General features: G+C 46.1%; 1 protein-coding gene across 1 annotated transcript in view; it reads right to left on the reverse strand.

The window, feature by feature from the left end:
* MED12L (mediator complex subunit 12L) overlaps window positions 1–12,514 on the reverse strand; it is a 294,127-nt gene that overhangs the window by 255,699 nt on the left and 25,914 nt on the right. The window contains 1 exon segment of the mRNA XM_049785377.1: window positions 6,049–6,153. Coding sequence (XP_049641334.1) covers window positions 6,049–6,153 — 105 coding nt within the window.

Raw genomic sequence — 12,514 nt, forward strand, 5'->3', positions numbered from 1 at the left:
GTGTTTTTTTTTTTTTAAGGATTAGAGTCAAAGGAGCACCATAAAAACGGTGTTAAGAGTTGCAGTTGGGCCCGGAGAGATAGCACAGCGGCGTTTGCCTTGCAAGCAGCTGATCCAGGACCAAAGGTGTTTGGTTCGAATCCCGGTGTCCCATATGGTCCCCCGTGCCTGCCAGGAGCTATTTCTGAGCAGACAGCCAGGAGTAACCCCTGAGCACAGCCAGGTGTGACCCAAAATCCAAAAAAAAACAAAAAAAAAAAAAAAAAAAGAGTTGCAGTTATTGTTTGCATAGGCCCACCAAACTATGAGGCACATGGAAAGGAAAAGCCTTGGCCTAAGTACAAGGAAACCCTACCCCTGAAGTTTCCTGGCATAAGACCAACTCTAGGCTCCAGGCAAACTAGTTTGTCCAATACAAGTCATTGTCTGTAGTGCCAATACCCTTTTACTTTTCACAGTCTCTGTTGTTGGTATCATGTTTCTGTATTAAAGATCCTGGAATCTGCATATCGTAAATTGAAGTCAGGATGGTGCAAAGCATCCTCTCGTTTCACCTCACAACTAAAGGGCAATGCAGAGGGCCCTGTTCTGTAAGCAGGTCGTTGTTGTTGTCAAGTCTTCTTAGTGTTAAGGGAAGTCTCTTTTGAGCAGGTCGCTGTCAAAGCAGTGGTACGGTCTTCCCTGGTAGAGGATTGCTTCCAGATGTTGTTATAAATACCTTGGATGTTTCGTAGTTAGCTTCCCTGGTTCAGGGGTGAATGGAGAATGCCCATTCTTCTGAGGCCTGTGCCAGGTCATTATGTCAATGTTCAGGGTGTAAGGAATTTTTTTCTGCTTTTATTTTCACACCCTCCTATATATTTAGTAACCATCTGAGAGCCCTCCATGTTGGTTAACAGAGTTGCTTCATTCATTTTTATACATGTAATAATGTATCATGTGGTGTATCTATCACAATTTACACATCAAGATGCTACTGGTGGACACTCTGAGTGCCTGCTTCAATGGATCTGCTATCAGAGATCTGCTGAGATGAATTGTCTTTCATGTTCAACATTTCAGAGGCAAGTTGAGCTCTGAGGCACATCCCTAGAATTCTGACAGCAGGACTGTGTCTAAATAGCACTCTCACATTGCAGCCACAATCTGCTTTGCATAGGCCCTCAGACAAGGAAAGAGAGACAAGGTTTCATTTAAGACTTGTTGGGGCCAAAGCAATAGGAATGTGGAGAGGGCAGTTGCCTTCATGTGACCAACCCTGGTTCAATCCCTGGAACCCCATATGGTCCTCTGAGCTCTCCAGGAATAATTCCTGAGCACAGAGCCAGGAGTAACTCCTAAGCACTGATGAGCATAGCCCTCTAAGGAAAAACAACGACAATAAATTAAGACTTGTTTCCAGCCAGCCAAAGCTCATTTAGGGGTTGGAAGCTATTCACTGTTTTTATTCATTGGTAGGGAAAGTTGAGGTGTTACAGACATGATCATCATGTAGTTTCCATGTGTAAGATGGAATTGCTATCCAATTAAGCAAATAGTACAGGACAAGTCATATGGCATAAGTGGACATGTCTCCACTTCTTTTTTTTTTTTTTTTTTTTTTTTTTGGTTTTTGGGCCACACCCGTTTGACGCTCAGGGGTTACTCCTGGCTATGAGCTCAAAAATCGCCCCTGGCTTGGGGAGACCATATGGGACGCCCGGGGATCAAACCGCGGTCCGTCCTACGCTAGCGCTTGTAAGGCAGACACCTTACCTCTAGCGCCACCTTCCAGGCCCCCATGTCTCCACTTCTTCAAGAACTTACATGGGACTCGACCCAGCAGAGAGCTATTTGTCAATTGGTACCAACACACCCAGCTTTCACTCAGCCCTGGACACTTAAACAGTGCATTCCCCCCATAGCCCTCCCTAATTCAGCTGTTGAGGCCCTATCCTCACCATTTGCCTATGATTGAAAAGGGGGTCATTAAGTAAGGGGGAGAATACCAGTGAAGGGTCCTCAGACAATAGGACTGGGGTCCTTCAAAGGAGACCCAGAAAACATACACAGAGAAGGGAGCAGAGGATGCAGGATATGGTGTCCAAGGGCAAGGGCTGGAGCCAAATCTGCCACCACCTCACTCTTGGCCCCTCAGCCTCAGAGCTCTGAGAAAAGATAAAGTCCCCCCAGAAAATGGCTTTTAGCTGCTTACACTGCCCATGGGAATTTTGTGATGGCAGCCCGCGTGCCTTCTCAGCAATACACTTGGAAGAATTTATGTGATAGAAGGAAAAGGCTGACTGTTTACGTAGGGCAGCTTCCCTTTCATAAATAACCCTAGACAACAAGCAAATCGCTGTATGCTGGCAATTTCTGTCTTTATAGCCCATGAATGATGGAAAGTTATCTACCCCTTTATTACCAACATGAGCACTTCACCTCAAGACGCACAAAAATACAGCTACCGGTCTTTAAATGCGTTAAGTTAAGGAAGATGAAAAGTTCTATCTAGAGATGGAGAGAGAACATCATGGCACAGCACAGTGAAGCTGTTAGCACCAAAAACTACACTTAAAATGCTGGAATGATGTGAACTTTATGTATGTGTCCACTCCAAAGAAGTATGGTATAAGTTATCACTAAAATACATGCTTGGAACTATCATGTTGAATGGGACCAAAGTGTTAAGACACTTGCCTTAAGACACCAAACCAAACCCATTTCACTTGATCTTGGCCAAAAGGCCGAGAAGCGATACCAAATCCATTTCAATCCTCAGTGTTGTGTGTGGTCCCAAGACTACAAGGAATAATCCCTGAGCACCACTGGATATGGCCCCAATGCCCCAAAACAAAAGTAAAAGTAAATATTTTGTTTTGTTTTGTTTTGGTTTGGTTTGGTTTTTTTTTGGGGGGGCCACAGCCAGCAGCAAAGGGGTTACTCCTGGATTTATGCTCAGAAATCACTTCTGGCAGGCTCAGGGGACCATATGGGATGCCAGGATTCAAACCACCAACCTTCTGCATGAAAGGCAAATGCCTTACCTCCATGCTATCTCTCCAGTTCCAAAAGTAAATAGTTTTGAGGGGTCACAACCAACAGTGCTTGGAACTTACTCCTAATTGTGTGCTGAAGAATCACTCCTGTGTGAAGTCATGAAATTTTCCTATATGTAGATGCACATGGAATCTAATATGCTGAGTGAAATAAGTCAGAGGGAGAGAGATAGACACAGAATAGTCTCACTCATTTATGGGCTTTAAGAAAAATTAAGGACATTATTGTAATAATGCCCAGAGACAATAAAGATGAGGGCTAGAAGGAATGGCCCATGATATAACACCACAAAGCATGGTGAGTGAGGTTAGGTAAATAACTATACTAACAACCATCATGACAATCTTTTTTTTTGGGTCACACCCGGCGGTGCTCAGGGGTTACTCCTGGCTGTCTGCTCAGAAATAGCTCCTGGCAGGCATGAGGGACCATATGGGACACCGGGATTCGAACCAACCACCTTTGGTCCTGGATCGGCTGCTTGCAAGGCGACCGCCGCTGTGCTATCTCTCTGGGCCTATATCATGACAATCTTTTTTTTTTTTTTTTTTTTTTTTTTTGGTTTTTGGGCCACACCTGGTAACGCTCAGGGGTTACTTCTGGCTATGCACTCAGAAGTTGCTCCTGGCTTGGGGGACCATATGGGACACCGGGGGATCGAACCGCGGTCCGTCCAAGGCTAGCGCAGGCAAGGCAGGCACCTTACCTCTAGCGCCACCGCCCGGCCCCATATCATGACAATCTTAATGAGTAAGAGAAGCAGAATGTCTATCTCGAATACAGGGAGGGGTTGGGAAGGGGGGCATTGGTGGTGGGAATGTTGCACTGATAAAGGGGGTTGTTTAGTTTATAACCGAAATCCAAGTACAATCATGCTTATAATCATGGTGCTTAAATAAAGATTTTATATTTAAAAAAGAGGGGCCTGAGACCCATTAAAATGGGACATTATATACAAGCACTTTCTTATCTAATAGAGATGGAACACACAAATCTTGTAATGCAGTGAGACCTTACATTCTGAACATTGTCATAAAGACCTGGCTCAGACCTCAGAAGAACGGGCATTGTCCATTTAACCCTGAACCAGGGATGCCATCTACAGAACAACCATGGTTGCATACTGCATCATGTGAAAGCAATCCTCTACCATGGAAGACCCTACCACTGCTCTGCAATAGACTTATTCAACAGAGACTTCCTTTTAACACCCAGAGGACTTAACAACAACAACGACCTGCTTTCAGGACTGAGCACTCTGCATCACTCTCTAATTATGAGTGAAATTGGAAGGTGCTCCGCATCATCCTGACTTTGCTGTGGGATATGGACATATTCTAGGATCCTTGGCTGCAGAAATATGACACCAGCAACATTGACTGTGTGAAGAATAATAGTGTATTGGCACTACAGACAATGACTTGGGTTGGACAGCCTGGTATGCCTGGAGCCTAGAGTTGGTCTTGTGCCGAAAGCTTCAGGGTAAGGTCTCCTTATTTAGGCCAAGGCTTTTCCTTCCTATGTTCCCTTTATTTTGCTGGGCCTATGCAAACAATTGTCACACTAACAACGTCTTTGCTGTGTTCCTTTGACTCATCCTTGATGAAATGATGTAGTATAATCAACTGTGTCAATAATGCTATAGCCTTTGATGTCAAAGGACTTACATAGATTTTGTGGTTTTAGATCGCTTTGGGTACTGCTAAGAAATGTTGTAGTGTACTACAATCTGGGAACTTGAGGGACAAAGTAAATGTGCATGTGTTTTGTTTTATTTTTCTTAAAGGTTTTTTTTTTTGGTTGAAAATTCAAAATCAAAGTATTAGAAGGGGATTTTTGAGAATTCTGTTTATTCTCTTCCCACTGTAACTTCACCTTGTCCTTTCTTTGCATCTTTGTCTTCAAATAAAAGATTAAAAAAAAAAAGAGGGGCCTGAGAGATAGCATGGAGGTAAGGCATTTGCCTTGCATGCAGAAGGACAGTGGTTCAAATCCTGGCATCCCATATGGTCCCCCGAGCCTGCCAGGAACAATTTCTGAGCATAGAGCCAGGAGTAACCCCTGAGCACTGCCGGGTGTGATCCAAAAACCAAAACCAAAAAAGAATGAATCACTCCTGTGGGGTCAGAAGGACCATATAGGATACTGAGGATTGAACCCAGGTGAAGCTCCATGCAAGGTGAGATCCTTACCCACTGGACTATCACTGTGGCCCTTAAATAAACTTTTTTGTTTTGTTTTGTTTTGGGGTTACACCCAGGAGTGCTCAGGGGTTACTCCTGGCTCTAAGCTCAGAAATTTCTCTTGGCAGGCTCGGGGGACTATATGGGATGGGATGCTGGGATTCGAGCCACCATCCTTCTGCATGCAAGGCAAACACCCTACATCCATGCTATCTCTCCGGCCCAAATAAAAGGTTTTTTGTGGGGGGGGGGGGTTGTTGTTTTTTTTTTTTTTTAAGTTTTTGGGCCACACCCGGCGGTGCTCAGGGGTTACTCCTGGCTGTCTGCTCAGCAATAGCTCCTGGCAGGCACGGGGGACCATATGGGACACCGGGATTCGAACCAACCACCTTTGGCCCTGGATTGGCTGCTTGCAAGGCAAACGCCACTGTGCTATCTCTCCGGGCCCATAAAAGTTTTTTTTTTTTAACAAAAAATATGCCAGGTGCAGGATGATAAACACATACACCCTGAGGGTCCTGATGCAAGGCCACATGAGTCTCTAGAAGAAAAATGAGAGGCCAGGGAGAGAGTGTACAGGGCTGGCATGCATACTCCATGTACAAGGAGGCCCAGGATCAATACCTAACATTGCAATACACACACACACACACACACACACACACATACACACACACACGGCAAACACAATGGTCCAAGGCAACAGGAGTATCCCCCACTGAGGCAGAACAGATGTAGGAATCAGGGTCAGGGTCCTTGCTTGGAAGGACTTGGCCCCCCACTCTTCACCAGGAACTGCCCTAGACAATGATGGAAGGAGCAGTACCTTAGACGGATTGATGACAATGTTTCGGGCTGAGCCGTGCTCGTCTCCTGTGAAGGCAGGCTGGTTGTTGAAACCTTGCTTTACATTCACAGCTGTGAGTTCATCCTGCGTAAGAAGAGATGGAGATCAGTCCCAAGAAAATCCAAGGCACAGTACAAATGTTCCACAGAAGGGACCAGCTGGATGCATACTTGAGATCCCATAGACAGAGAAGGGTGTACAGGAAGCGTGGCAAGAAGGCAACTCAAGAAGGAGAATTTGGGTGCTCATAAAGTAGCACATTGAGACATCTTTTTTTAATTTTTTATTTTATTGAAACAATTGTGATCTACAAGGTCCTTTGTAGCTAAATTTCAGATATATAGTGAATCAGGGCCATCACCACCACCAGTGTCAACCTCCTTCCACTAATGAGTGGAATCCTATATCATCATCCTTGGCCCCCTCTCCTGCCAGTATAACAGGCCCTGTTAAGTTTAGATTGTTAAAGTTTAGGTCTCTTGATTCTATTGTCATTGACTATGTCTCGGATATTTAGTTCTGTTCTTTTTTCTCCATCAATGCATCTGAAACCACTTGGCCCCTGGCCCTCATCCTTTCTTTTTTCCTTTCTTCTTAGTTTTATAGAACAATGCATAAGTGTGAGGTAAAACAAATTAATCTGTATCCCAAGGTTTTATGACATCAGGGAAACTTGAACTTTATCCACTCAAGCACTTTTTCATCCAGAAAATGTTACTCGGGCAGTTTGTGACATGGATGGTTCTAAATGACCAAGTGTTGGTGACTGCACATTCAGAAACCTTTTACCAATGCCCAAGACTTCTCCATACGGAGAGGTAACTCAAAGTTCAAGAAGCCAGAGGAGAGGATGCTCTTTCAACTTTTTTATATGCTGGAAACTGAGCAATCTTCCACAGAGAATTTGGCAGGCAGAGATTAGCTCAATTGGGACCCATGTTTGCTCCTCTGAACCACCTGTGACCCTGAGCAATACTGGTAGGCAATCCCCAAGCATCCCCAGGTATGATGCCCCCAAATAAAACAGAAATCACAGAACTTTAGATTAGAACTATTTCTATTTAGAGGGAACAGATTTGGGGCAACCAGCAGTGCTTAGGGTTTACTCCTTGCTCTGTGCTTAGGGATCACTGTTAATGGGGCTCAGGGAACAATATGGGTGCCAGAAATCAAACCATGGTTGACTGTATGCAAAGCAAATGTCTTAATGCCTTACTCCCTTGTGCCATCTCTCCAGACCCTAGCCCACAGTCTAGTTTGCCCTTTCCTGACAGCACCTCTGCATACCCCAAGTTTTATGTGCAAGAGACTGACTACTCCATTCATTTATGGTCCCCAGCACAAGATTTGTGGCAATGCATAGCATTGCTCCCCTGCAACCAAAGGAAGTCTAGAGTTTACTACGTTTCTGAATAAAAATCCTGGCTCACTTGATCTCTGCCAGCCTGAGAAGGGGGTGGTGTGTAAGCTTTAGGGTTACCCCTGAGCACAGAGCCATGAGGAGCTGGTATGTGTTGTCCAACTCCACACCACTCCCATTCCCTCCCACTGGGGACAGGAAGAAAAACACTCCTCACAGAGGTCACCCACCCACCTGGTCAAACATGGCCACAGCTCTAAGAAATAAACAAATAAAAGACCATGTCTTGCCCTATCACTGGGTTATATAGAACTGAAGAGGGGAGGGCAAAAACAAACTTGAAAGAAGCAAAGGGAAGAGCTTTGAGGGAGGAAGTTACTTCACTCCAAGTTAATATATGCTTCCCACCAGTTCTGTCCAACGTCTGTACACTTGTTTCTCTAGCACAGCAGCTGTGCTCAGGGCTTACTACCAGCCCTGCAATCAGGGATGCTCTAAATTTTCACTCCTGCAGGTCCAGCAGGTAAAGCTATGGAGAAAAGTGGGTTACAGGCAGCCAGAGACCAGGAATGAAAATCTGTATTTACTCCACATAGGATGATAATGTATGTGACCAATGAAAGATGATACTGTATGTGACCAATGAAGGGAGCCCAGGGATCATTCCTGAGGGCAGCCTAAAGGTGGTGGGCAGCCTGGGGCTGAGTAGTTATGGGTGGGGGATACAGTGGTACAGAACAGGGTACCTGATTCCTGATTGCAGGTGCAGCTGGACAATTGGAGTTGGGAGGCATTTGGAAGACCCCATAGGCTGGAAATACAGTTCCAGGACAACCCTTGGGCAGGAGGATCACTGTGAGTTCTCACATGGGGCTCTGGGAGGGTACCCTAAGTGCTCCACTGCCCCATCTTTTTCCAGTTAAAGGTTCAGGGTTCCAGAGCAAAGGTACCAGCAGGGCTCCAAGTCGGAGGAAGAAAGAAGGCCTCGAGCAGGCCAGGAGAGGCCCAGGCAGGCTTTGTCTCCCACTCCCATCTGAGTGTGACAAAGAACATTAATTTGAGTAACAGCATATGTTTCTACTAAAAATATGGCTGGCCTAATCCCTGAGAAATGTGTGAGAATTGCAGAGGCCGCCATGCAGGGTTGCTCACTTTCTATTCTGAAGTGAACCCCACTCACCCCGTTCAGGGAGCCATAAGATGAGCCTGACACGGGCCTGATATGGGCATGTGCAGGCAGGCATCAAGAGAGCATACAGACACACAGAATGACATGCTTAGACAGATACAAAGAGACATGCTTAGACACAGACATACAGAGACATACTTAGGCAGACATACATGGAGACATGCTTAGACAGAGACACAGATACTCAGATGTCATGTTTAGATAGACATATGGAGACATGCTTAGATATGCAAAGACATAGTACTTAAACACATGCATGGAAACATGTCTAGGCATGGACACGGGAGCATGCTTAGACACGTGAAACATGCTTAGATACATAAACATGCTTCGACAGAAATGCTTCTACATCTTACAGACATGTTTATACACATATTCACAGGCATACTTATACTGACATACTTTTGCAGACAGGCATGCTTAGATAGGCATAGGTCTTTTTGTTTGTTTGTTTTGTTTTGTTTTGGGTCACACCTGGCAATGCTCAGGGGTTACTCCTGGCTCTATGCTCAGAAGTTGCCCCTGGCAGGCTCGGGGGACCATATGGGATGCTGGGATTGGAACCACCATCCTTCTGCACGCAAGGCAAACACGCTTCCTCCATGCTAACTCTCCGGCCTCAAGGCATAGGTCTTCTTATACATACAGCATGCTTACATAAATACATAGACACTTGATTATACACACAGAGACATGTTTACATAAATGTTTATGCATAGGTAGGCCTATAGTAGTATGTTCATACATGCAGACATTCCCACAACAAGCTAATGTGCACAGACACGCTTATGCACACACAGATACACTCAAGCACAAGCATGGTAACAATGACCACACTCACAGAGACACAGACAGGCTTCTACATCCAGATGCAAATCTACACTGACCATCTCAGACATTCTGGAGCTGGAGAGGTGGCGCTAGAGGTAAGATGTCTGCCTTGCCAGCACTAGCCTACAACGAACCAGGGTTCGATCCCCCGGCGTTCCATATGGTCCCCCTAAGCCAGGGGCAATTTCTGAGTGCATAGCCAGGAGTAACCCCTGAGCATCAAACAGATGTGGCCCCAAAAAACAAAAAAACACCTATACCAGGGTCAACTTCTTCAACCCTCAGAAGGAAGTTTCTGTCTGTCTGTCCCTTGGATCCTTCTCAGAAAAGCTCTGTGCATCAGAGAGTCTCCTCTGGACCTTCCTTTGGGCACAGACCCCACCATCTCAGAGCTGGTCTAGACCTACTTCTGAAGGCCATGTCCACATGGAAGCAGGGATTGTTTTAATGTGCAGAGGTCAGGTCACTCCAGCTCAAATGAATAAACACACACACACACACACACACACATACACACACACACACACACACACACACCACATCACATCACATAGATCTTAACCTTCCTAATTCTCTCTCTCTCCCTCTCTCTCTCACCCACTCAGGAGATTCAAGAGGCCTTGGTGATGTTAAATAAGTGGTTCCCTTTGTGGCTCAACCTGACCCCAACCTTTCCCCATACCATCGTCTCCTCTAAGCCTTCACTCTAATATCCCTACCCATAACTCTCACCTCAGTGATTCAGGGGTCCGAGGAAATGGGGTCGCACTGTACCTATCCTGAGATTGGGGACTGACAGAGAGAGGGTCCCACGATTTCCATGCAGGTCGATAGTGAACAACCTACCAGTACTTCTGGTACTGGTAAAACCCTTGGGAGAGGGACAAGAGATAGCAGAGGAGTTCAGAACCGGCCACGTTGTGCCCAAGGTTGACTCAATCCCCAACACTACTGAGTGCAGCCCTGGAGATTACCAGCACCACTTCAATAATTCCCAGTACTGCATCCTGGAGCCATCCTTTGGTTGAGAATCCGCAGACCAACCCCAGGACCCCTGAGCACTGTTTGAGACCCCAAAAATGCTGTGGTAGAGTCCCAAACTAACACTACTCAATGTCCACCCTAAATAATGAGACACCATCACTTTCTTGGACATGTGCTGCCTAGTAAATGTATATTAAAATTACACAAACAAAATCAACAGGTTTGCTTGATAGTATTAGCAAGTCAGGTGCTTGCCTTGCACACGGCTGATCCAAGTTTTATCATCACAGCATCACATATGGTCCTCTGAGCATTATTACCAGGAATGATTCCTGAATGTAGACACAGGAGTAATCCCTGAGCATTGTCAGGTGTAGCCCAAAAGTCAAAACAAATACACAAAATCAAGAGACTTGGAGATCGCTAAAAGAAGAACTACAGTGGGGTGCCACTGATGTCACAGTGCCAAAGGAAGTCAGGTCAATTCTGCAACTGAGCCTGGAGGTTGCCCAGGACACATCTAAACCCACCAAAACAGCAGCAGCACCTTAATAACACCAACACCAAGACCTGACCCCCAGGTCTCCACAAGAGTCCCTCTAGTGCTTCAGAGAGACAAAGTCCTAGGGGAAAGGGCTGAAGAGACTTGGAGTCCTACTTCTCAGAGGTGCTGAGACACTGAAGGGCACGCCTAGGAGTATCTGCTGCAATAGCACCACAATGGGGCCTTCCCAGTCAATTTTCCACCACAGTTAAAGGGAACCCATTGGAGAGACCTGAGAGGCAGCAGATACACTACTAGATACAGGACTAAGAGCCCAGATCCACCAGCAAACTGTCCGGCCCATGTGACAGGGATTGGTGCTGTAACTCAGTTTCCCCCAACTATGAAATTGGGGCCATAACCATCTCTGACAAGCCCAAAATCTCCACAGGGCACTTGCACCTGCAAGGCAGATTGCTCAGAGGTAACCCCAGTCTTCACCATCCAGCTGGGATTTGCATCCCTGCAGTGATGGGGTACCAGAAACACTAGAAATATGCTGCTGGAATCAAGGGACACATGGGGTGGGGGATGTGGGTCTGTGAACCTGATTCATGTGGGAAAGTCCTGAAGGGGCTTATTGTGTAGCTTCCAAGCTCCACTTCTCCCTCGTTTCTAATTCAAACCTGGCATGCTGAGAGCTGGTATTGCTAACAAGTCTCCAGGAGAACCACACTGAGAACACCATGAAGAAGGGGAAGTGGGACTGAGAGATCGGGGTACAGGCACTGTGTTCACAGGAGCTGAATTTTATCCCCAGCATCCCATGTCCCCCCAAGAACTACCAAGTAGCCCTGGTGGCCCCAATACAATGGATCTGAGGACTGAACTGTCATAACTAGGAGTGGGCCCTGGACCTTCTGAGTGTTGCTTGGGTCAAAGCTCCAAACCATACAATCATACAAAAATAGGGGAGACCCCAAAGACACCTGCAGTGTGTGGGCTACTCTCCCCGCTGGATGAGAGGGCAGGAGACTGTCACTGCATGCAGCATAGATGTCTCCATATTGGGGAAGCTAGCCTACCAGATGTGTCTATTGACTTTCCTGGTGCAGTGAGCTGATGTTTTTCCCAAGAAATTTTTAGTCAGCAGGCCCGTCGGTGGATGTTAATCATACCCCCGACGTGGATTACTGGCTATATTTCTGAAATACTTGACATGGTGGTGACATTAAAAATCTCTTCCTGGGCCCAGAGAGATAGCACAGCGGCATTTGCCTTGCAAGCAGCCGATCCAGGACCAAAAGGTGGTTGGTTCGAATCCAGGTGTTCCATACGGTCCCCCGTGCCTGCCAGGAGCTATTTCTGAGCAGACAGCCAGGAGTCACCCCTGAGCAATGCCGGGTGTGACCCAAAAACCAAAAACCAAAACAAAACAAAACAAAAATCTCTTCCTATCATTTGACTTTATCTCCCTTGCAAAACTACAGGTCAAAATTGGGCCACAGTCTATGACTCAGGGAAATTCTCAGCACCAAAGCTTTGCTAGTTTTGCCCCTGGCCAGATAAATCTGCATTTCTAAAAGCATAGTGGTCA

The sequence above is a fragment of the Suncus etruscus genome, chromosome 13 (genome assembly GCF_024139225.1).
Source record: "Suncus etruscus isolate mSunEtr1 chromosome 13, mSunEtr1.pri.cur, whole genome shotgun sequence".
In the NCBI taxonomy this organism is placed as follows: domain Eukaryota; kingdom Metazoa; phylum Chordata; class Mammalia; order Eulipotyphla; family Soricidae; genus Suncus; species Suncus etruscus.